Raw genomic sequence first — 27,532 nt, 5'->3', positions numbered from 1 at the left:
TTTTCACCACATCAAGCAACACTGAAAACCTCACAATCACAAATCAAATTGAGAACAGGATATTAGAAACATTTGAAAATTTATTCAAAAAAGTGAAATATCATATTGGGACACGTATTCAGACCCTTTGCCAAGGCACTTGAAATCTGGCTCATGTGCATCCCATTCTATTGATCATCATTGACATGTTTCTACACTTTGTTTGGACTCCCATCTGTGGTCAGCTCAATTGACTGGATATTAGTAGGAAAGGCACACAACATGAGGTCCCACAGATGACAATGTGTATTAGAGTGAAAACCACACCATGAGGTTGAAAGAATTGTCAGCGGAGTTTAGAGACAGGATTGTGTAATGGCACAGATCTGATGAAAGCTAAAAAAACTCTGGAACACTGAAGATTCCCAAGAGCACAGTTGCCTTCATAATTCTTAAATGGAAGAAGTTTGGAAGTGTGGAACTTTTACTGTAGCTGGTCTCCCAGCCAAACCAAACAATCGTCATAGAAGGGCCATTGAAAGAGATGTGACCAAGACCCTGATAGTCACTTTTGCTGAGTTTCAGAGGGCCTGTGTAGTGATAGGAAAAACTTCTAGAAAGACAACAATCACTACAACATTCCACTGATCCTGGCTTTATGACAGAGAAGCAAGACAGTAGCCTCACCTCAGTCAAAGACACATGGAGACCCATTTAGTTTGCAAAAAGGCACCTAAAGGACTCTCATTCTGTAAGAAATATGATTCTTTGGTCTAATGAAACCAAGTTTAGCATCATGTCTAGAGGAAAACAGGCACAGATTATTACCTGTGCAATATGTTTCTAATGGTGAAGTATGGTGGCAGTAGCAGCATGTCATGGGGTTGTTTTCAAGTGGCAGGGACTGGGAAACTAGACAAAGTTGAGAGAAAGCTAAACTTAGCAAAACACGGAGGTATCCTTAATGATAACCTGCTCCTCAGAATGGGTCAAAGGTTCTCCGTCCAACAGGACACAAAGCAAAGACGACACACGAGTTACTTATGTACAACTCGAGGAATGTCCTTGAGAGGCCCAGCCAGCGTCTGGACTTGAACCAATTCAAAAATCTCTGGAGAGACTATAAAATATCTGTCTACTGATAGTCTCCATTCAACCTGACAGAGCTTGAGAGGACCTGCAGAGAAGAACCCGTGTGTGAAGTTGTCACAATATACTTCTGACAAGTTGACATTTAAGTTTTTTTATTTTTAATAAATCTGCAAAAAATTCTAAAATCCTGTTTTGTTAGTCTAGGCTATTGATTTTTGCTTGATGTGGGAAAAAATATAATTATTTTATCATAAGGCTGTATCATAGCAAAATATGAAAAGAGTGAAGGGGTCTGAACATCATTTTTCTAGCTGAGTTTTTGCATCTTTGTGTCAACACTATAAATACAATTGTGAAATGCTTTAAAATATTTCAGTTAAAAAACACATTTTGCTATAGGATAAAGACAATATACAGGGTGAGCCAAATATAAGTGCCACATTTCTCAAAGTCACTGCGTGAGGTAGAGGCAGCCGAGTGGGTGGGGTGTGGGTCTTTTGATAGGCGATCCCTTATAGTTTTCAGTCAGCAACATGTCTTGGGCAGGTTCACACCATACTTTCAATGTTGAAGCATTCTTCAAATGCAACAAATCCATCATCATTACGCAATGTGCTTTCTGAACGCACTTCAGCATTCCTTCTAACAGTGACATCACAAATCAGAAAAAAATTCTTCAGTGGTTGGCTAAATTTAGACAGGTACAACAATGATTAGAAAATCTCCAGACCATCCTCGGACTGTACAAACGCCTGAAAAGCCGTAAGGGCTTCAATTTTGCAGTCTCCTAGATGTTCAGCGCACAAACACTCTTCTGCTTTAGGCATTTTCAACACGTCTTTGAGGAGGATTTTGCATGAGGACCTTAATTTCCATCCATACAAAATGATGGTAGTGCAGGAATTACCTCAGAGAGACTGGGAGAGCCATAGAGAGTTCTGCAAACCGTTCATCAAGATGCCATCGTCTTGTGCAGCGACAAGGCACATTTCCATCTGAATGGTTGCGTAAATAAGCAAAACTTTCACTATTGGGCTGAAACCAACCCTCGTGAACCTCATTAGAGACCCCTGCAAAGTGAGTGTGTTACAGTTTGGTGCGGCATTGTAGAATTTGGCATTGTAGGCCCTTACTTTTTTGAGGAAGGAAGAAAAAAAGGTCACTGTCACTTCAGAACGTTTCATTAAAATGCTAGAGGACTTTTTGTGGCCCCAACTGGAAAAAATGGATGTGGTGGATGTCTGGATACAACAGGATGGAGCAACAGCTCATACGGCACCAAGATCCATACAAGTTTTGCGGGAGATGTTTCCAGGGAAGCTGATCTCCCTGCGTGATGATGTTGAGTGAACTTCACATTCTGATCTCACTCTGTGTGATTTCTTCTTGTGGGGCTATCTCAAATCAAAGGTATACACACAACAACCTCAAAACCTTGAAATCCTCAACGACACTATTCACCATGAAATCACTGCTATTCCCCTTGAAATGACTGAACGAGTCATGTGAGCCATCAGAAATTGTCTCAAAGAGTGTATCACTAATGATGGCCACCACCTTGAAGATATAATTTTTAAAACTATTTTGTATACCCTTTCTTCTGTTGTAATGAAATGTATTCTATCTTGTAGCACTGTTGTAGTATAAACATTTGAAATATGGTACTTCTTTTTGGCTCACCCTGTATAAATGTTGTGGTTATTGTCACACACATACGCATGGGAGGCAGCTAAAGGGCTTGAGTAAGGGCAATTCCGAATCAGACTGGGATGTGGCAGAGTGCAATTACTCCTTTTCTCCCTTTCCTGCAGACCATTCACGGGAGATTCCACCTGGCCCTCTTGACGTCACGTCCGGGTCCGAGCCTATGGAAAAAGACCTTGCCGGCTCCGGCCCATGATGTCACGTCCGGGCTCGAGCCTATGGTTGAAGACCCTTATAAGCCGGACCCCTTTGACCTCACTTCCTGTCTTCTCCTTTAAAAGCCTCCACGTTTTCCCTATTACCTCAGTTCTGTTTAGAACTCGGTTTTGTGCACATCAGTGCTGTTTACATTTTCGCAACTTGCAACCAGGATACCAAATATACGGGTGGCTGCCCCAAACCTTGCTCTGACTCAGAGTGGAGTTTGTGACACTATAAAGTGATCCCCACTTTCAGACCCTACATATCCACTACCTAGTGACCAGATATTGTTTGTTTTTCTTTTTTTAAGAGATTTTCAAAATTTTACTTTAACAGTTTAAAATATTATTCTTTCTTAATAAAGGAAACTATGTATGCATAACATTTTAGCCACATTCTATCTCACTCACACCCTAAAAGAGAAAATATTGTGCTTCTCCAACTCAGATTGATCAGGTTATAAATATGTTTACATGGCAAAATGACTGCCTTTGCAGTCTTAGACAATATCACTGTAAGAAGTTTGGTCAGTACAGTGGCTCAGTGGGTAGTACTACTGTGTTACATATCCAGCATCCTGGGTCCAAATTCTGCCCCAGATGTTGTCAATGTGGAGTTTTCACATTCTCCTCATATAAACTTGTGTTGCCTTGTATGTTCTCTGGTTTCCCACAAACATCCTCAAAGATGCAGTTAGGGTAACTGGCCTTGCCATATTTGCCCCTGTGTGAATATGAATGTGATTATATGCATGAATGAACCATGAGATAGTTGTTCTGCCAGGACAGACTTTAGTCCTCCACAACCCTAATGTGGAATATTTGGTTTTGAAAATGTTTAGAATAGTTTTGTAAACTTATCAGCTAAGTCTTGAGCTACCAGAGATACCTGGCTTGCCTACATTTGTCAGTACATGAAAGGCACAACTTCACCTCTATGCATGAAATCCAACCTATTTGTTTACCTACATACTTGAATGCATGATATTATTATACACCACCAGTCAATCTGCCAAAGTAGTTTATAAGTAGTTGTAAAAAATGCTTTATGAAAGGTGATTTTTCTAGGTTAAACTATCCAAATTTTCATAAATTAAAAAAAAAATTGTTCTTGATTTATTATTTTGGAAATGAACACTTCAAAATGAGATATACTTAATGCTAGAAAAAGTATTATATAGCCAATATCTTTTACTTTCCCTCCTGCAATCCTTGCCTTTACTTATTTGTAAAACATCTGGAACAAGATGGAACTAAATCTTGTCATGATTACTTTTTATTTTGATAAAAACACCTAGCCATTAGAGCACTGAAGTAGTAATTGGGGTACTAAAACTATTCTTTTATTCTTCTCTATACAGTTTGAATATTTAACATTTTTTAAAGTGAATGCATATTAAAGTTCTATCTATCTATCAAAATCAGCATACTATCTCTGTTAAAACTGGTATAAAAGCTGTTATTTAATGCTATGACTTAAAGTGATTCTTGGAAAGGGAACATAGAGCATAGACAATCTGGTCTTGAACCATGTCTTTTGTTATATCAAAATTTTTATCAGATTTTTTGAAATCATTAAATATACTTCAGTTTATGGCCTCAGTAAAACCTGAAATCTTGCATATGTTTTCAGCTTGAGGAATGAGTGTGATGTTGCATATGATACAATGATTTATACTTATTTTTAGTTTTTTTTTTTGGTAATTCATATCTAGGTGCTTTTAAAAACCAAAGTATGAGTATTCACTTTGCAGAGATTTTGGGGACATTTATAAAACTTTTTTTGTTACATTACCTGTCACTCATGTGCATCTGATGATCACCTTCTGGGCAGTATGAAATACCCCACCGGGACAAGAGGGGGTGCTGTCACTAATGGTCTTATCTCCTTTTGTTTCACTGACACTCAGTGAGTGCAATTGAGATGGAGGAGCCTTGCCCCTTCTGAGCCAGACAGTATAAAAAGTGGATGTCCTCGAAAGGTGGTGTTGCTATTTGAACCAGAGCAGTGAACAGTGAGGAGCTCCCCAAAGCCTGACCCAGCCTTTAGAGAACCCCTTTCAAGGCCAATTTTCAGTTGCTGCACCTGCAAGCACCTATTTCTTTTGTTCCTATAGAGTATTTTTGTTTTCTGCATTAAATCAGGTAACCTGGTAGGCACCCTATTTTTCTTTGTGACTCTTTCAAATCTGTCAAATAGATCACAAACTCAATGATGCTATTATTCTTAAATGAAAGTATACCTTAAATTCAAAAACTTAATGATATGTTCTGGAAAGAGAACCACATTATACTGGCCCAGTCAAAGACTAATCATACCGTATGTGCTTGCTCCATTTCTAACTTCAAAATCACTAGTGCTTTGGTTTATGTATCGTACCAGATTTGGAAGGGCTAATGCATAGCTCTTAATTACTACAACTGCAATGTTAAAACTGTAGAAGAATCAAAAATATTGTGTGTTTAATTGTTTTCTATAAAAATGAATATTTATGTAATTGTGTACTAGAATGACTGAATAATAATCTGAAAAGAAATCATACATGTGGCACTGCCACTTAAAGGCTGTATATTTTGTAATCTTTTGAGCTATACAGTAGTAATACTCAGTTATTCCACCATTTTAAACATGTACCAAATCTCTAATACGCTTATTTATTATTTTTTATTTATAATGCCATTATTTGCATCTTTACCATTCTTTTAATGTGTTTAATTTGATTTAATTTAACAAATTGTGCAGGCATACTGAAAAAAGTATAGTGCAATGATAAATTGATCTGAATAAAGTTATGCTATTTTTAAAGGTCAAATATATTTGCCTATCTGGCATTCTAATTAAATAATGAGTTTTTAATTATGAGACTGACAGGACGGATCTGATCAGCTTCAAAGAAAAATAATGAAACTATGGCCAACACCTTTATGTCCATGTTAGTAAGATTTTTTTTTCCAAATTAATAATGTAAACTCAATCCATGTATTACACATTCTGGTTTATGATAACATAATCACAGTAAACAAAAATGTAACATGCCAATTTTTATTCCATTTCTTTTAATTTCCAAAGAAATAGCAGTTTGTGCTTTTTATTCCTGTCTTAAAATTACTGAAACTTGAAAAATGTCTTTATACTCTGATAACATGTATAAGCTTTATTTTGTGAAGAATGTACACATGTCACAACATGTTTGACAGTTTGAAATAAGATTAATCACACTTGACTGCAAGGGTTGATCGACTTGAAAGTATGATTTATATCAAGTCTGTTCTGATGCTTTTATTTTTACATCTCCCTTTCATTTTCTAATGTACACAGATGCATAACAGTGAAAATGTCCACATCCATTAAAAAATATTGAAAGTTGTCCCCTCATGCCAAATGTTTCTTTATATCAGAATAAGACTCAAGGTCTTTGTTCCTGTAGAAACTTTACTTAAAACAGAGATTAATGTGCTTAATATTTTACATGAATTACACTGTGACTGATCCTCTAATTCTTGATCCCAAATGAGTTGATTTAGAAGAGTGAGTGTCATGTTCTTAGTTGTTTTATAGGGTGCATAAACTCCAGAGCTTACTTTTGAATCTGAATGGAAGGATTACCATCTTGTAGTTATTTCCTATAGATTTCATATTGAATATTGCCATGAAGGCTTAGATTTACTCAAAACTGTCTTTTAAAACCCTAATGACATACTATACATACAAAAACGTTTAATATGTACTGTAGCTAATGTACAACAACAGAAAAATGACACCAGCAAAGAAATGTTTAAAAAGCAGGACTATCAGTATCAGATACTAACTACTCTAAATTTGCTTTTGTACAGAAATATTTGGACAGTTTTACAAAACATTACTATAACATCTAATTTCCAAGAATGTCTTGCAAACACCAGTGAGCAAATAAGCAGAACAACTATAGTAATATATAAAATTTACCACTATTGCAAAAATGGACATAGTGATAAAGAGAGTTACTTGACAGTGTCCCGAGTACATGCACACTCTTTTTTATTAAGGTAGGAATTCAATGGACAAGAATAGGTCTTTATCTTCAAAAAAAAAAAAAAATGAAATGTTTATCTGTAATGGACTGGCGCCTCACCCAAGACTGGCTTTGGCACCCAGGTTGGACATGATGGATCTTTAGAGAATTACATCAATGCAAGAATTGAGCTAGGATTTTTTTTTTGCTTTAGCTTACGGGGAAAAATTAAAATTACTGTTATTTCAGAAACACCATAACACTTATGAACAGCATATTATTCTGCTTATTGCTTTATGCTGCCTTTAGTGTTTTGTTGCCATTCTGCACTATATGTTGTATATGCCTCAGTAAGAATGGTACTCTTCTTCATTGCTGCCCATATCTTCTTTTATTTAGTTCATGTTTTTTTGTTGCGATATATTATTGTGCTGATCGTTCCAAAAACTGTGTGAGAGAGAGGAACTGTGTTACACAATATATAAGGCTATCAGCACAAGAAAAAATAAAATGTCAGCCAAATATTATAATGGATAAATCACACAAAATAGAGATCTATTAACCTATTCATAGTATTAAAAGATATCTCAATATCAACATCAAATACTCAACACGAAAAGCAGAAATGGAAATAAATATTTATAAACTTCCAATTTTCATTCCATTGGAAAAGTGGTCAGTCATATTGTACATAAATAATTGATGTAATACATGATAATGAAAATGACTACTCAAAAATAGTGAGATATACCAGTTCATGTACCCTTTAAATTGTGTCACAAAAAATCTCTCAGTGTGCTGCTTAAAATGCATAACTGAAAAGTTCAGACTTCACAGATGAGCAGCAGTTATGCCTAACACACTGCAGGGTTGAATGATCTCCCTAAGCAACCCACAATCAGGCCAGCAGTGCCAGTCACAAACAAACTTTCACATACTTCAAAAAGAAATATTTATAAATAAGAAATTTCATTAAGCATATTACATAAAATTTGGAAAATTTGAAAAGGATGACAAAGTTGAGTTTGCTATAAACATTTTAATAATACATTCAATTATTGAGATAAATGATTATGTATTACTTTTGTTGGGAGAAGGGAGCAGTGTTCCACTTACACTTTATGTAGCGGCGCCACTGACACTAAGAGAGTTTACTGTGTTCTGATTTATAAATGTACAGCACACAACTTCACACAAACAGCATACATTTTGGAAGTTGCTATGACCACATGTAATGAACAATAGGCAGTGGCAGGAATTGCACCAGGTTTAGTTATTATAAAAGTTAAGCATGCAATAAATGGCCACAGCAAACTTAATTTAAAATGCAAGCCCCATATTTTCTCAAATTTGAAATCTTTTTTAAATAAATATGTGAAATAGTTTTTTGTTTTTTTTTTACATATTTTCACTAAAGCAATGTTGATAACAGCATGTTCAGGTCAAGGTCAAGGGCTGAATTATGCAAAAAAAAATAGCCAGCTACTACTTGACAGCTCTCCTCTTTTTCAACTTATAAGAGATGTTTTTTCCAGTGTTTTATGATTTTCTTCATGTTGGCAGCCAAAATATTGTTCTTTATTTAGTGACCTCACTTACCGCTGTACCAATGGCAGAAGTCTACCATATTATAAAAGCTTAAAGATGGATGTGAGCCAGCTGCAAAAGTCAAAAATAAAAAAGAAAGGAGCAAATAAGTAAGAAAGCACAGCAACATGCAAGCTTCCTGCTGAAGAACAACATGTGAGCTTTCCCATACAAGTGGCAGCAGGGTGCCATAGTACACATAAGGAAATCCAATGTCTGCCTGTGACAGCAGGCGTGCTCTATGCAAACTGACCAGCCTGCTCATCTCCTGGTGGTGTGCAGATATGATGTAAATTAGAACTGAAGCTACTTAAAACATCACATGAACAGACAGTACAAAGACTAGTGGGTCTTCTGATAGGCATTATTGACCCTAGGAAATATTAGGGTTAAATTTAGTCTAGACCAAGTCTGATTGAAGCACAAATGTGAAAGATAGCTGGGATCTGAATAATTGCAGCTAATTCCTCAAGTACACTATAAATTCAATCTTGTCATTGGGATGTTTTAAAAAGAAAATATTTTGAATTTCCTATCTACAAATTAACAAGAGAAGAAATTACAATGTATGGGTGGCATGGAGTCTATGCTATCACTTATCATGTACAAGGCAGGGACAGTCCTAGATGGGATACTGGCTCACTACATGTCACACTCACCCCATCAGGGCCAACAGACAATAATCATTTCACCTAACATGAATGTGTCTGGGATGATAAAAAAAATCTATACATGGGAGGGAGAAAATACACACAGACAAAGGCAACATATGGAAACTTTAGATGGAGAGTAAGTAACTGAGCTGTGAGGTAGTGGTGCTAAGCACTGTGACAGCCATCCTACCTGGTATAATAATGGTGTGTTAAATTACATTTTTAAGAAAGTAGGGTGATATTTTATATAATGACTTGCTAGCTTCTGTTTCTATTTCAAAACATCTCCATATACATTAACAAATATTTTTTTAAGAAGTTAGGTTCAATCATAACATAATTTATTTGAAATTCAAAATATCCACGGATCCAAAAGGCAACCCTACAACAACCTAAATCAGAAGTCTGCATGGCTAAACCTAATTTTCAGTTTTATTATTGGGTGTCAAACATACAAGCTATAAAAACCTGGACATTTACACAAATAGATGAACACACACTAGCTTGGTCTGCAACAGAAATGACATCCTGCAGTACTTCTTTATATTCCCTGGTTTGTACACCAGCAAATACAAATTATCGTCAATATACTAATAACCCAATTATCCTTCATTCACTCAAAATATGGAACCAATGTAGGAAGCACTTCAAAATAGAGAATATTTTATCTGTGGCACCTTTACATGATAACAACCTTTTTCACCCTCTCAAACTTACACAGTTTTTAATGTTTGGAAACTGTATGGGATTAAATCATTTAGAGATCTGTATATAAACTATGTCTTTGCATCCTGTGAACGATTACACTCTAAATTTAGTTTCCTATCAACACAATTTTTCCACAATCTCCAAATTAGAAACTACTAAACTAAATCTGCTTAATTTTCCTCACCTCCCACCTATTTCTATTCCAGAAGAGATATGGATCAGTTTTGAAGGTTCAGACAGCATTTCTATAATATACAAAACCATTTTACAGTCCCTCCCTTTCAAAGATCCAAGAGGACAATCTCTTTCTCATGGGTGGGGGTTGAATTGAATTTAGTTTTGTTATAGTTTGACTTGATTGTATGGAATGTTACATGCTTTAAATAAATTCAATAAAAGTTAAACATAAAAATTACATAATGACTTAGTAAACATTTAAAATGGCGCTGTGTCACTTGATTCTTTTCTTCCTGCTTTTAATATTCATTTCTTAATATGGGAAGAAAAACTAGCAACAAAGATTAGAGGAACCTGCAACTCAGCAACAACATCTACATTACATTGTTGAGGAATGTTTAATTGTATACTGAGATACAAATTCCACAAACTATATCATGTTCTACTCTGTCATCTATAAATGCAGACAATGCACAACACCTATTTGTGTACTATGTGATGGAATAAGGCAGTTTTAAATCCCACACTGCACTATAAAATTTAATACATAATATGATATATATAATCAAAATTTCAGACAACTCTGACCAGTAATTGAAAAAATAAATTATTCTGAAATTTTCAAAACTAGTTTGTGTGCCAAGGGGTTTACTTTATCATGGCCTTCAATGAAAAAAGAGCTGCTTATGGATCAAATTTCAGTCCATTCTTCTTCTTTCGACTGCTCCCGTTCGGGGTCAGTACAGTGCATCATCTTCTTCCATATCTTTCTGTCCTCTGTATCTTGTTGTTACACCCATCACCTGCATGTCCTCTCTCACCACATCCATAAACCTTCTCTTAGGCTTATATCTTTTTCTCTTCCCTGGCAGCTCTATCCTTAACATCCTTCTCCCAATATATGCAGCATCTCTCCTCTGCACATGTCCAAACCAATGCAATCTCGTCTCTCTTACTTTGTCTCCCAACCGTCCAACATGAGCTGACCTTCTAATGTACTCATTTCTAATCCTATTAATTCTCGTCAAACCCAGTGCAAATCTTAGCATCTTTAACTCTGCTACTTCCAGCTCTGTCTCCTGATTTCTGGTCAGTGCCATTATCTCCAGCCCATATAACATAGCTGGTCTCACTATTGTCCTGTAGACCTTCCCTTACACTTTTGCTGATATCCGTCTGTCACACATCACTCCTGACACTCTTCTCCACCCCATTCCACCCTGCCTGCACTCTTTTTCACCTCTCTTCCACAATCCCCATTACTCTGTAATGTTGATCCCAAGTATTTAAATTCATCCTCCTTCACCAACTCTACTCCCTGCATCCTCACCATTCCATTGACCTCCCTCTCATTTACACACATGTATTCTGTCTTGTTCCTACTGACCTTCATTCCTCTCCTCTCTAGAGCATATTTCCACCTCTCCAGGGTCTCCTCAACCTGCTCCCTACTATCGCTACAGATCATAATGTCATCAACAAACATCATAGTCCAGGGAGACTCCTGTCTAAACTCGTCTGTCAACCTGTCCATCACAATTGCAAATAAGAAAGGGGTCAGAGCTGATTCCTGATGTAATCCCACCTCCACCTTGAATGCATCCATCACTCCTACCGCAGACCTCACCACGGTCAAACTTCCCTCGTACATATCCTGTATAACTCTTACATACTTTTCTAATCAAATTTCAGTTAATTATCATATATGAATTACAAAAAAATGAGTGAAGACATTTTTAAACATATGAAACACATTTTCGTGTGACTGGGAAAGTAGCAAAATGAGTAACTTACTACATATCACATAGTGAGTGAAAAGTAGACAATAACCTGACAACCTATGCTACACTACCTGAAAGTTACCCTTAATAACACATTTCTAGAATCTTCTGGAAAATAATAGAAAGATAGTTAATGAATAACTTAATGAAAGATCAAGGCACATCCAGAACCATGAATGACAATTCAGAACAGTTAACCCTATCTAACATATGCAGTCCGTTTACATACACATGCAAATCAGGGGTAAGGTGAGTAACTCGGTTAAGGATGAAATCTGTTTTTATAAAAACCTCTGTTTGTACGCGCAAGTGCACTTCTGGAGTTCTCCTTTGGCTCTTGCTTCATTAAAATGCACAAAAAAAGAGTTAAACAGCATCACAAGCCACCATGAGTCTGAAAACAGGCATAAAGCTTTTGATAATTTTTTTGTGTTTTATAAATACAGTATGTTTAGTCCTTCATGTGCTATGAAGTAAGTAACATTCACACAGTTTTTACATCCTCAATGTGAGCCACCAGTGGCCATTGTGTCACAAGATCATACTGTTTCAACATATTTATAGCAAACAGGTAAATAGCTGGGTACAAAAAAAAAAAAAGGACCTTTATTAATATTTTTCTGTTACCGGATTTCATGCTGCACACTCTTCTGCTTGGAGGTGTGATTGAGCCAAAGGTGCTCTAGTATGTTTGCTTTTTGCATTATAGCCAGTGCTGCTGGGATAATAATAACAACTCAGGTATTCTTACTTCAATAAAATAAATATTGCATGATGTTATTCATTACTTTAAAAAGTAATTGGACTACTTAATGCATGTTACTTTTAACATGTTACCCTCATGCACGTTACTTTTAACATGCTTACCCTACTGTTCCTAAGATAGTGTTGCTGACCATAGCACTATACATTCAGCAGATTAGCAAAAATTTAGCTATATCTGAAATATTGAGACAGATTAGTTCAACCACAAGAAGGAATAATGCAATCGCATGAGTATTTACCTCCTGAATTGTATCTTTCGGACACTTCTACTTGTGGCTGCTGAAAGCATGCAAAGCTAAGCAGGCAAACAGAGTGCAACTGACATGTGCAGACTACAAAATCTTTATCTGTAACCTGGTTTAGGGTTTACACTGCCAAATAACTGGATACTTGCATAGAAATGTACCAGAATAAGAGTTTATGTAGCATTTTAGAAACCTGGTTTCTGTGAATAACTAGGTTGTCAAAGCAAATGTAAGCGTATTGATGGATGTATCTAACCTCTGAATCAGGTTTTACCAATTTAAATCTTTTACTCTTATCACTACGTATAGTACAATAACTTACAGTTTATATGGTATTCCTAGTAGAAAAAACACAAGGCAACCTTATTCACCTGAGAATCGATGACAAATATAAGAGCCCCAGTGCCTCTGAAGATCATCTCATAGTCAAAAGTTGGATCAAAGAAATCAATCTGCCCTGGAAAGTCCCAGATTTGAAAGTTGACAAATGAACTGTTAGAGACGTCTTCTCTGCAGATCTTATTGGTACTCTCCAGGAAAAGAGTTTCATTGGGTGACATCTTGTGAAAAACTACTTTCTGAATGGAGGACTTGCCACTTCGCCGCAGGCCCATCAACAAGATTCTTGGCTTTACTTCAGCGCTAAAAGGATCGCTGAACCCTAAAACTGAAACAAGCAAGGAAGCTTTAGGATTCATAGGGCTAATTTGTAAGACACTTTCTGATTTGTTGGTCTATTGTGCCATGAACCATGCAACAACAACCATTTCTCACTTGGTCTCAGTCAGATGCAGGCAAACGGACAAACACACTCAAACAACTGTGTACTATAAACCATACACATTGCGCTATTTATAATATTAGAAACACTATCTTTAAATTTCTGTTTTAAATAATTCATTATAAATATTCATTATATATCCTCCTTATTTTTATACTGGTATCATCAGATATGTTACACTTTTGTGTGTATCAGCGCTTTTTGTAAGCCTTACCCCATAGCACCACAAACTGTTTTAATCCAGACCACAGAAAAGACTAGCTGCTCATGACTGTGAAGACCATGGTTCTCGAATCCTCACCCCATAACAAATTCTATTTAAAAATGTTTTTATTGAGATCCTGAAGCTGTTTTATATGATATGATACTGAATAATAAGAATATAATTAAAATGTCTGCTTATAACAGGCTCTGGGTATATACACAAAACTGCACCATATAAACAGTAAGGGAGATATGGGATGGGTGGCACCACAGGTCTTGTTAGTTGTTATCATTCTTTTTGTTTATATCCATTGATGCGTTAAAGTGACCCACATCCATTTTAAAACTTCTGTGAATAGAAGGTAAAAAAAAATATGCCATGTGTTATGTTATTAGGCTATATGGTTTTTTAAACAATATATCAGCCACTGTAAAAAACCTCACACAGTTTCAGTGTGGTGCTGAGGTGTCACCTGCTGCACTCGGGTCCCAAACCAAGTGGTTCGTTGTGTGGTGGGTGTGGCAACATGTTATCAGCGTATGCCCCCAACCAACCTATGCTCACAAATTTAAAATCCTTTGAACATAATGAAAGTTTTTATTTTTCTGAATTTTAATGAATCTGCTCTGGTATTATCTTCTTAATTTATTACTGAAGAGTATATTGCTTAAAATGAATACAAAACATTGCTCTTTAGAAACTCTAGTTTGTGATTATTTTTTGGAAAACACTATAAGTCTAAATCTCTGCTTCTATGACAGCACAACCCATGAAAGACTTACAGTTCCAATGAATTTAGTAGCAGAGCAGAGCCTCTTTCTTCATTTTTGTACCAATAAAGTACCAATAAAAGAATAACATAGAGGCTATACTGCTTTATATAGGCCTCACGCATCCACTATTTCTCTTACAAGATATGAGAAGGCGTGGTGGACTGGCACCCTGCCTGGGGTTTGTTTCCTGCCTTGCGCCCTGTGTTAGGATATAGTGGGATGGATAATGGATGTCTGGATGGATATGAGAAGGCTCACCTTCTTGTTTTCTATGGTCCAACACCCATTTACCGTAACACTGATTTATTTAGACATGTTAGCCATTAGACAATGTTGATATATGTAATGAACTCCTCTCATTTTGCCAAATTTCAATGTTCACTCGGTTGATTGCTGTACACTCATTCATCCTTTGTGAAGTGCGCATATTTATTAACTGTAAACTAAATGACAACTGAAAAAGGTAGTTAGTTACCTGGATGACACACGTGACTGGGGGTCAGGGATGACCTAAGGACTGCTGTTAGTGACTGCAATATTGGTAACCCCAACCTAAAGCAGGAAAGTTTTTTTTTCTTTCTGTATACAAGAGCAGAGACCCAGATAACCCTTGACCTGGTACTGTGCCCCCATTTCACAAGACCCCAATGCTCATGGCTTCATTTAAAATCTCTTACATGCAGGAAACATTTTTCAGCAATCTCTCTGTTTCCTCTCTCTCTTTCCACATGAGGTTGGTACCCCAAAATAAAGCCCTATTATTCCAAAAATAAAGTCAGGACAGTCCATTTTTCACTAAAACCTGACAGATATCTTCTTGAGTGTGATAGAATCTGAGTTTGTGTCAAATTTAAACATACCTTTACTTAGAAAATGCTCCTAAAGTAAAAAAAAAAATAGGTGTTAACAGTAATGTTTTAACTTTTCTATTTTCTGAAACAGTATGTCTCATGTACAAGTAATGCCAGCGCAGTTTTTCACATCTGAGGTGTTCCCAGACATGTCCACTGTACCTGTCTAAAGTTTCATGTTTCATAACACAAAGAAATAAATTGGTACAACATCTGGCACCATGGGTCTCCTTCCCCTATCCAAAACCTCTCCAAATGCAGTGCCATGCTTCTTCAGGTTGACCAGCAGCACTGCATGCCTATTTGTGGCGTTCCTGCATTATGGGGTTGTTGGTAAATGGCTGGACCTTGGATCTGGGGGAAGAGCTTAGCCTGTACTTCTGGTTGTGTGTGATGCTTTCACAGGAAAGCTGGTACTTACTTTGGCAGATGTTGATGGTCTATCACCATGGCCAGGCATGAAGGAGAGTAGTACTAAATGCTTTCTCTGTAGTGGCTCCCATTCCTCATCAAACCGATTTGGGTGCAACCATCAATTTTATAAATATATTTTCAAAATGCAATAAACTGTAAAAGACACTATGACAGCACAGTGACAATAACTACACACACACACATATATATATATGTAGACACACACACACACATATATATATATATGTAGACACACACACACACACATATATATATAAATAAAAACATACACGTACAAATAAAAACAGCATTGCTCACATACATACACACACACGTACACATAGACACAAAACAGTCTTGTGTAAAAAATATACATTTTTTTTGTAGACAATGCAACACTAATAAACGGAGATGATACATTGTAATACATATTAACTTAATATACTAGCAAAATACCCGCGCTTCGCAGTGGAGAAGTAGTGTGTTAAAGAAGTAATGAAAAAGAAAAGGAAACATTTTGAAAATAATGTAACATGATCGTCAATGTAATTGTTTTGTCACTGTTATTCGGACCGAATCCTAAAGAACCGAAACAGATCTTATTAAATAAGCCTAATATTGTTCACTTATTTGCACCAAAATTCCGTTTAATCAGACCAAAGAATGTGAAAGAAGCCACAAGTCGCCCGCAGAAAGCGGATGTTAAGCGGGTCAGTGACATCGGGAGGATCCCTGGGCTCCACAGGAGAATTTATGCTTTTATCAAAGGTCAGGAAGTCGGAAAATTTGTACCAAGTGCAAACCAGTGGGGTTGAACACGCCTGCAACATGAAGTCGAGCGTAAACAAGTGCAGTACATCAACAGAATGCGTCAGATCACACTAGACAAGTTCTTCAAACGTTGACTGGAATTTGGTAATGTAACCTTTTTTATTGTGCTTCGCATGATGAGTGTTGTGTAGATCGTTTCGAAGAATCTGTAGATTTCTTTTTCATTAAACAAAGTTTAAAGCAACCGTACATGTACATGTACGTAGTTCCTGCTTGTACGTTCGCCATACACGTGTGCAGCACAATAAAAGTCATAATGACATTTAGCACGTCCCGTCTTGGTTGCACATGTATAGGGTATGTTCGTGTAATCGGACCAGCCGGTTATTAGGACCAAAATGATCGCGTCCCGACGTGGTCCGATTAACAGGAATCGAATGTATATATATATATATAAGAAAAGCAAACATTTTAAATATAACGTAAGATGATTGTTAATGTAATTGTTTTGTCATTGATATGAGTGTTGTTGTCATATCTATCTATTTATATATATATATATAGCAAAATACCTGCGATTGGCAGCGGAGAAGTAAAAAGAAAAGGAAACATTTTAATAATAATGTAACATGATTGACAATGTAATTGTTTTGTAATTGTCATGAGTGTTGCTGGCATATATATATATATACATATAAACATATATATAAATATATATATATATATATACACACATCTATACACATATATATATACAGTTATATATATATATACATATACACATATATACATACATATATATCTACATATATACACACACATATATACACACAAATACATATATATATATATATACATACATATCTACATATATACACACACAGCTATTTCAGTATCAGTGCAATACGCTGTTTGTTAAAACGTTGACTCCGCTCTTACGTGCAATAACAAATCAAATCATTCAGTTGTCTTTGCTCATATGTCATTTTAGAGCTGGACGCCTGGCATCTTTTTGGCCACAGGTTCGTTTCTGTTTGCTGTGAGGTTCTGTGTTGTGGAGATTCTCAGGATGGATTGCAGGTGCTCATCAGTGAGGCGACTCCTGTGTGCTGTTTTGTTAGTCTTTATCACTGAGAAGAGCTTCTCACACAGATATGTGCTACCAAACATGCACAAGGTTCGGAGCCGCATGTAGACGGACTTTTTTTGTTCATCAAAGTCACCAAAGCGCCGTGCAAACTCAGTGCGCAGTGCGCTCAGTTTATCAGCAAAGTGCGATTTGGGAACACCGTAGTGACGACTTGGTTTAACATTACTTGGCAACAGGGAAAGTGGGGCAAGGTGAACTGGTGCATTTGTGTCTCCCATAAAAGCAGCTTCACTTGAAATCACTTTGTGATTGTGCACGGGTTAAAACGTCCGCTGAAGTGTCAGATTCTTATTTAATTATGCTGTTTTCTGTATCTTCTGAATTGCATTCAGGTTACCCTGATGCAAGGCAGCTGAAGCGCTGCATTATGGGATCTGTAGTTTATTGTGTTACCAGCGCTTCATATACCCGGCTTTAATAACAATAATACAGTATATAAAATGATCTCGCGGCTGGATATAATTACACGCCGGGCGGATGTGGCCCGCGCCCTTGAGTTTGACACATATGGACTAAATAGAACTTGAAAAGATATGTTTTTCAAATGTGATCGCGCAATTCAGATAGAGTTGAGCGACTACAGCCTGCATGCCTCAATGAGTCATCCTCCCTCGCTCTTACTTTTTACCGCTCATCTAATGAATACACTGAGTATGGCTTTACCAAAACAATCATTGATGGCGAATAAAGTATCCATTATTCGAGTATGTAGAGCGGGATATATATATATATACATATATATATATACCCGCGATCGCAGCGAGAAGTAGTGTGTTAAAAAGGTAGAAAAGAAAAGGGAACATTTTAAAAATAACGTAACATGACTGTCAATATACAGTATTTGTTTTGTGAGTGTTACTGAGTGTTGCTGTCATCAAGGATTTGATTATCATTATTTCTTTCAATCAGGTTCGTATTTGTAGGATGTGTTGTGTTCAAGGTACATTCCGTGTTTGTCAATCGCTGTAAAGATGACAGGTTTCATTCATCGATTCGCTTCTTACTGCATCAATAAACAGCTCGTCTTCTTCTTTATCTGAGACCTGACACACTGCATGCACGGGTTTTTTACACTGTCTTCCTTTAGCGGGACATTGACTTTTTCCACCGTGTGCTTTGTTTCCGCAGTAGCTGGATTTATGAATATGCTTATCAGACGCTTCATATTTTTGCTGCCTTTTCAATTGTGTAATTCGGTTTTGTTCAGCTCTTTGGAACTGTTGCTTTTATCTGTGCACTCGCCAGTTCACGTGAGCCACTCGGTGTACTTGCATCGAAGGTTCCCAGCTGTGCTGGTGCCATCTCGTGCTATGTCCGTGGCTGTATTTAATGTTACCTTAGTCCTGGCACTTAAAACTTTCTCTCGCAGTTTCGCTGAGTTTGTGTCAAACACCACCCTGACCATCTCATCTTCCTCTCCATAAGCACAGTCCTTCACCCGTGAATATTTACCCGTGGCAGTTTGCTATTGGATTGCCGCTGACGGACGGCCTTATATGGGCAGGCACTAAATTACAAACGCCAGCGGCAGCCTGTCTATGAACTTAATTTAAAGTGTAGGTTTACATCGTGCTTTGTTTCCGAAGTAACAGAACTCATGAATATGGTTGTATATGTCACTTTCGCCGCTTCTTATTGTTTCGCTGCCTTCTCAATTATATAATGCATGTTTTCTTAAGCGCTTTTTTGAGCTCTTCCTGGTTTTCTATGTACTGCGTGATTACGTGGGAGGCGTGATGATGTCACACGAAACTCCGCCCCCACGGCGTTGAAGCTCATCTCCATTACAGTAAATGGAGAAAAACTGCTTCCAGTTATGACCATTACGCGTAGAATTTCGATATAAAACCTGCCCAACTTTTGTAAGGAAGCTGTAAGGAATGAACCTGCCAAATTTCAGCCTTCCACCCACACGGGAAGTTGGAGAATTAGTGATGAGTCAGTGAGTGAGTCAGTGAGTGAGTGAGTGAGTGAGGGCTTTGCCTTTTATTAGTATAGATTAGCATCCTAATTATGATTGGTTAGTGACTTGCACTTGTCACACGCATGAGCATGGGAAACAGTCAATGGCCTTAACTAAGGGTAAAATGCAGAGTCAAGGGTTGACGAAAGTCTTTTCTCCTTCCACTGCAGATCACCAGAAGGAAAGACCACTTAAACTCCAACCAGGTTCCACTTCTGTCTCCAGACTATGACCTCCCACTGACCTCACTTCCGCCTGTTCCACATTGCACCCTGCTCTTCCTTTCCACCACCTATAAAGCCAGCCTCTTGCCTTCCCCAGTTAGTCCCGTCTTGGACTCAGTCGTTTCAGACTACTCTGCATGCATTGAGACACTATTTTTGAGACACTAATATTAATATACGGGGTGCAACCCCAAACCTTTTTCTTCATCTCTTCTGCTTCTTTCTCACACAACTTGCTGCTAGGATAACCTGTAGCTTTCAACAGCCCTGTCACTTGAAAAACTGGCCTCAAAACATATTTTTGTAAAATAATAGCCTGTATGTGCTATGAAGTTGGCTTTAATGAAGAGTGCTATATAAAAATAAATTGTGCAATTTTTCTTTTATAGCTGTTTCCCAGTACTAGACTTCTATTTCTCTCTGCCAACCAGTAATGAATTCTTTTATTAGCATCAGACATTTCAAAACATTTTAATAATATACACTCATTGCCGAAATTATCAGCACCCCTGGAATTTTCCCAGAAAATGCACCATTTCTCCCAGAAAATTGCTGCAATTACAAATGTTTTGGTATACACATGTTTATTTCCTTTATGTGCATTGGAACAACACAAAAAACAGAGAAAAAAAGCAAAATCTGACATCATTTCACACAAAACACAAAAACTGGGCTGGACAAAATTGTTGGCACCCTCAACTTAAAATTCGGTTGCACGCTCTTTGGAAAAAATAATTGAAGTCAAGCTCTTCCTATAAACATCAACAAGCTTGTTACACCTCTCAACTGGAATTTTCGACCACTCTTCTTTTATAAACTGCTCAACGTCTCTCAGATTTGAAGGCCGCCTTCTCCCAACAGCAATTTTGAGATCTTTCCGTAAGTGTTCAATCTTTAGATCCGGACTCATTGCTGGCCACTTCAGAACTCTCCAGTGCTTTGTCTTCAACCATTTCTGGGTGATTTTACAGGTATTTCTGGGGTCATTGTCCTGCTGGAACACCCATGACCTCTGACGCAGACCCAGCTTTCTGACACTGGGCCCTATGTTGAACCCCAATATCTTTTGGTAGTCTTCAGATTTCATGATGCCTTGCACACAGTCAACGCATCCAGTGCCAGAGGCAGCAAAACATCCCCAAAACATCTTAGAACCTCCACCATGTTTGACTGTAGGTACTGTGTTCTTTTCTTCGTAGGCCTCATTCCGTTTTCTGTAAACAGTAGAATGATGAGTTTTACCAAAAAGCTCTACCTTGGTCTCATCTGTCTACAAGACGTTTGCCCAGAAGGATTTTGGCTTCCTCAAGTACATTCTGGCAAACTCCAGTCTGGCTTTTTTATGTTTCTGTGTCAGCAGTGGGGTCCTCCTGGCTGTCCTGCCATAGCGTTTCATTTCGTTCAGATGTTGACGGATAGTTTGAGCTGACACTGTTGCACCCTGAGCCTGCAGAACAGCTTGAATATGTTTTGAAGTTGATTGGGGCTGTTTATCCACCATTCGGACTATCCTTCGTTGTAGTCTTTTATCAATTTTTCTCTTACGTCCATGTCCAAGGAGATTAGCTACAGTGCCATGTGTAGTGAACTTCTTGATTATGTTGCGCACAGTGGACAAAGGAAAATGAAGATCTCTGGAGATGTACTTGTAGCCTTGAGATTGTTGATATTTTTCCACAATTTTTGTTCTCAAGTCCTCAGACAATTCTCTGCTCTTCTTTCTGTTCTTCGTGCTTAGTGTGGCACACTCAGACACACAACAGAAAGGTTGAGTCAGCTTTACTCCATTTTAACTGGCTTCAGGTGTGATTGCTATATTGCCAGCACCTGTTTCTTGCCAGAGTTAAGTTCAAATGAGCATCATATGCTTGAAATAAAACGATTTACCCACAATTTTGAAAAGGTGCCAATAATTTTGTCCAGCCCATTTTCTGAGTTCTGTGTGACATGATGTCAGATTTGCCTTTTTTTCTCTGTTTATTTGTGTTGTTCCAATGCACATAAAGGAAATAAACATGTGTATACCACAACATTTGTAATTGCAACAATTTTCTGGGAGAAATGGTGCATTGTCTGGGAAAATTCCAGAGGTGCCAATAATTTCGGCCATGACTGTGTATATACACCTTTCCACCAAATAAGTATATATCCTTCTTACTTTCTAAACATGGTTTTTCAGTGATGAGTCAAGAGGGACTGAAGTTTGTACATGGAGCATAATATGTTTTTAAATATTGCTGTGATTGCATTAATGTATTTGAAAAACCATTAATTAAATTGTGCTTTCAACATTTAATTTGCATTGCATACTTTAACTACTTAATAATATACAAATCCTTCAGTATTTGAAACCATTCTCTCAAAAAATTATTCTGTTATACCAAAAGCTCACTATTCACATCAAACCACTAGTATTTTGAATCTACATCCAAAAAAAAAAAAAAAGGTGCATGTACACCGGTGAAAAAACTTGCTCACCTGTCTAGAAAAGATGAAGAGCACACCGCAGACTGTCTGGTCATAGGGCTGTATTTTGGTGCTTTCGCTATTTAATTGTGACATTTCATTATTATTTTTGCCTCATTATTAAATAGAAAATGTTTGTAAAGAAAGAGGACAAGAAGAGTAACTACACTTCCAATAGCCCCTAATGTCGCAAACCCAAATGCAGTTCAGTTTTCTCAGTTGGAAAGTTACTGTTCTTTCAAAATTGCCTTATTTTTATTTTGCTAAGTGTTAGATCTATTCATTAAGTGTTTTAAAATGTTAATTTATTTCAAAGTATGTGCCCATTCCAGTGTAGAGGGAAACATAATTTGTTTCTGAAAGGGAATAAAATCATTGAGTTAACTTTTGTACCACAACTAACATACACTATTGAGTCTATGGAGTGTTAAACAAGTAGGCAATTAATACTTTAAATGCTTTATATTATGCTGAAGCCACCTTGTTGGACTGTACATGCAGTTGTTACCAAGTGTGTGGGCCTATTTTTTAATATATTTTTTCTCCCACTGCCACCTTCTTCCAATGACCAGTCTCCCCAAACCCTACTACATCAACAACTTCCACCATGTCAATTGGAACGGCCAGTGGAAAGTTCAGCCCTGACCATAAGTATGGGCTGTCCACAACTGAAGACCAAGTAAGGAGACAACTGAGGCAGCTACAAATAGAAAACGTTGTGGGGCCATATGGAGTCAGTTCTCAAATTCTTAAGGCCTATGCTAACTAAGTTTGTGGTATAGTGTTTGTCACCTGTTCAGTCTGTCCTTAAGGCTCCAGAAAGTGCAGCTGCTGTGGAAAACATCCTGCATTGTTCCTGTTTCAAATGGGCAGGCACCTCTTCACCTAATGACTACAGACCAGTAGCACTTACATTTCACATCATGAAGACCTTTGAGAGGCTGGTCCTGGACTATATGAGTCCTCCTCTGGTAGACCACCAGGACCCACTGCAGTTTGACTATGGGACAAATATTCAAGTGGAGGATGCAATTATCTCTCTGCTCCATAAGGCTTCTTCTCACCCGGATAAAGCTTGCAGCACTGAGAGGATTAAGCTTTTTGATTTCTTCAGTGCCTTCAGTACCATCCAGCCATCCTTGTCAAGGGGTAAACTCAGAGATATGCAGGTGGATGAGCCTATAATATCCTGGATTATGGGCTATCTGTCAGGCAGGCCGTAGTTTGTGAGGCTCAGAGACTGTGTTTTTGGTGTGGATGTGGGCAACACTGGGGCACCACAAGGAACAGTCCTGTCTCCTTTTCTTTTCACTTTGTACAATTCAGGCTATAAACGTAATAGCGGGTCATGTGACTTGCAGAAATTTTGCAAGCAAGATAAGGGGGATGAAACAGTGCACAGCAGTCGGGTGGAAAATTTTGTTTCTTGTTGTAAAGAGAATTATCTGCAACTAAAAACATCAGCAAAACCAAGGAGCTGGTTATTGCCTTTCGCCACACCAAACAGCCTCTATGTTCGGTCACTATTCAAGGAGTAGACGTAGAGGTGGTTCCTATAAGTACTTGGAGGTCCAGATTAATGACAGGTTGGACTAGTCTCACAACACAGAAGAACTATACAAGAAAGTACACAGGTGCTTATGTCTTAGAAGACTGCATTCCTTTTTTGTAAATAGTAACATCCTTCCCAAATTCTACAAATCAGTGATTGTTCGTGTAATTTCTACACTGTGGTGTGCTGGGCTGATAACATCACTTCAAGATAGGCCCACTGAATCAACATGCTGATTAAAAAGGCAGACTTATTAATGGGTTACACCCTGATGTATTTTGTAAATTGCCTCCTATAAAGGATTCTGTCAAATAGATTTACCAGCAATACTACAGTACTCATGTATGCTCTGCAACTGAGCTGATTCATGTTTGGGGTGATCTAGGAAAAGAAAGTGACCAGAGGAAATACATAACATGACTAGGAAGAACATGTAAATGCCACATTTAAAGAAACCAGCACAGGAATGGTCTTCAGTGGCATGAAAACATTGTGCACTTGACATACTCTACATATACATGGGGTGTTGCAGTGATTAGCACTGCTGCTTCACTGATTCCAGGTTCAAATCACATATCAGATCATTGTCTGCATTGAGACTACATGTCCTGCCGTTTCCTTAATGGGTAATCCTGTGGGTACTCTGGTTCTCCTCCCTCATGTCCAAAGACAAGCATAATAAGTTGACTGGCAACTCTATATTGGCCCCTGTGTGAGTGAGTGTACGTATGTGTGCACATGTCACTGCCTTGCATAACATTTTCCTACACAAGCCTGGAAAGAGACCTGTACAGGGCACTAGTCCATCACAAAACTCACTCATGAACCCAACCAGTCACACTCCACTGGGACATTTTGGAATTTTGAAATAGGCTAACCATTAACAAACCCCTATATAATACTAAAATGAGCCAAGCTTTACACTGTATGCATGTGTGTTTATATATATTGTGACAGATGACCGTGGCCCTTTCCCTGCTGAAAGGCCAATATACGGGAAGGACCTGGGGACCAAATGAGCACAGGATGCTGTCTCTCCCAAAGTGCTACATGCCAGCCCCCATCGGTTGCTATGGCTCTAAGGCAGTGTTTCCCAAACTCGGTCCTGGGGACCCCCTGTGGCTGCAGGTTTTTGTTCCAACCGGATTCTTAATCAGTGACAACACCTGATAACACTGATTTCATTTAATTAGCTGGTATTATTTTTTCTTTTATTCGACATTGAGAAAAGCACAGCAACATGATTTTTACATTTATAAGACATTTATAAATATTTGTGCTTTTGCTATAGACTTAAATGCTTAACTCTCTTTTGTTGATTTCATTATACTTTGCCCTTTCTCTGTGCAGTTTTTCCCCATTCGTTGTATCTTAATAATGACAATTTAAAACAAGCAGATCAGACACCCAGGCAAACAACACTGAATAATCAAAGGCTACAACTACTTTAGAGTCAGACCCACTAATTAGTAAATAATGGATTAATTAAACAATTAGAACACCTAGAAAAGTAGAAGGAAAATCAAGATGAAAATACTGTTAAAAAGAAAACAAAAAACATTCCTATATAACTACTTGGTACATTTTAATATTTTTTTTTCGCAAACTTAGTTTTCTAATTTCTATATTAGTTCCCTAAACACAGAACTTGAAATATCAGTTCACTTAATTAGCCCGGGAGTTCAATTAAAAAAAGAAGCTGGTTGGACCAAAAACCTGCAGCCACAGGGGTCCCCAGGACCGAGTTTGGGAAACACTGCTCTAAGGATTCTCACAGCACACGATGGGGGTTGGAGTTCACTGCAACCCTGTTGGGTTCCATGGGAGCCGATAGGGGAAGCTGTAGAGCCCTATTTTGGTTTTCCACCACACCTATAGTACTTGCAGATAATGCTGAAGAGCCACCTGAACTGCTCCCAGGTGCAGCGTAAAGGGAGCCACCTCACTTCACTTAGTCAGCCAGAGTCGGGATGGAAGAGTCGGAAGAGGTACAAAGCTTGCCAGTGGAAGAGTGGAGGTGGAAAGGAAAGAAAGTGCAGTGTGCCGTTTATGGCACATGTATGTTGCAAAGACTTGTGCCTAGAGTCTAGTCTGTCCATGTCGGGCTTGGGTGGCTGTTGCATCCCCTGGTGTCCTATATATGTAGCTAGTAATCCACAAATGGGAGAAAATGAATCATGTATCTTAAAATAGTTTTTTAATTCTTAGTCTTTCAACAACCTACCAGATGTCATTATCAGAGGCAAATGATTAGACATACAGGAATCAAAGGAAATATATAGCAAATGACAGAGTAGGCATACAAGGGGGAGGTGGATCAATAAGATAGGGCTCCGAAAGTGTTTTTCAGAAAGTCTCTTATTTTAAGGTGTCCTTCGTTTTAAGTCTGCATATGCTGGGTACATGCCCAAATGTCAGCAAACAATCGACTCTAACCTGATCTCACATGCTACTTGTCACACTAAAACTATTTTAAGATACTTGATTCATTTTCTTCCTTCGTGGACTGTCTACAAATATGCAAACTGTATCACAGACCTTCACTTCCATATATATATATATATATATATATATATATATATATATATATATATATATATATATATAAATATATATATAAATATAATGCAATTCCATATATAAAAAGCAAAGTTGACTGACTCATTCTCTCACTCACTTCACATCACATCAATTATTTACAGGTGAAAAAAAAACCTACAAAAGAAAAACTAAACACTCCAAAATCTCAAAAATGCCTTGACAGATTTGACTGGAATTTGGTGTTGATATAGAAAAAAGAAAATTAGCCAACATGTTTTTTTATTTGTCGACATATTTTGTATTTGTCGATATACATTAATGACATGCTCTCAGCTGTGCTGAGAGTGTGCTTTATGCAAATGAAGAATGCGGCAAAAGTGATTGACAGGCCAGGCGAATAGCACCAGTTATCAATTGGGTGGATGGTTGACCGAAGACAGGGCAGGCGATATCCTGGCCTGGAAAAAAGAGATGTGTTCACATTGTGAAATGAAAAGTTCAGTGAAATGCAAGGAAGAAGTAAAGCTCAATGGTTAGCAAGCGCTGTGTTTTGCATTGACTACTGGTACTTTTAGATGTGTACCAGCTCTCATTTTGGTTATCCACTTCACTCTGTCAATTCACAGCCCCTACAGCACTGAATACTGAAAACTATCCCTACCCCCACCTCTACTCTTTCATCTTGGTACTCAAAACATTAAAGGAGAATCAGGCAGATACAAGAGAAAAACACTTTCAAAAACTTTACCCATGCAGGATCGGCAGCAGACAATATCACATAACTCACATATCACATGCTGTTATGAAGCTTTAAAGCGAGCTCACTCACACATTATTTTGTTCTCTGTCCTATGCAGACCCCCTGCGGCTTCGCTCCCTTCATTCAACTAAATGACATTAGTTTTTTAATCAGAAGGAATTGTTTCTGGAGCAAAATAACTGAGGAGTTGTTAAGTTT

The 27,532-nt window shown here is 37.7% G+C and overlaps 1 protein-coding gene across 2 annotated transcripts in view; it reads right to left on the bottom strand.

The window, feature by feature from the left end:
* Positions 1-27,532, bottom strand: part of rragd (ras-related GTP binding D) — a 104,726-nt gene that overhangs the window by 73,322 nt on the left and 3,872 nt on the right. For both annotated transcript variants that reach the window (XM_039747992.1, XM_039747993.1), the window contains exon 2: positions 13,255-13,550. In XM_039747992.1, the coding sequence (XP_039603926.1) occupies positions 13,255-13,550 (296 nt within the window). The remainder of the gene's footprint in view (positions 1-13,254; positions 13,551-27,532) is intronic.

This window comes from Polypterus senegalus, chromosome 3, assembly GCF_016835505.1.
Source record: "Polypterus senegalus isolate Bchr_013 chromosome 3, ASM1683550v1, whole genome shotgun sequence".
In the NCBI taxonomy this organism is placed as follows: Eukaryota; Metazoa; Chordata; class Cladistia; order Polypteriformes; family Polypteridae; genus Polypterus; species Polypterus senegalus.
Note: the sequence above shows the minus strand (reverse complement) of the source record. Positions and strands in the feature narration are given on the sequence as shown.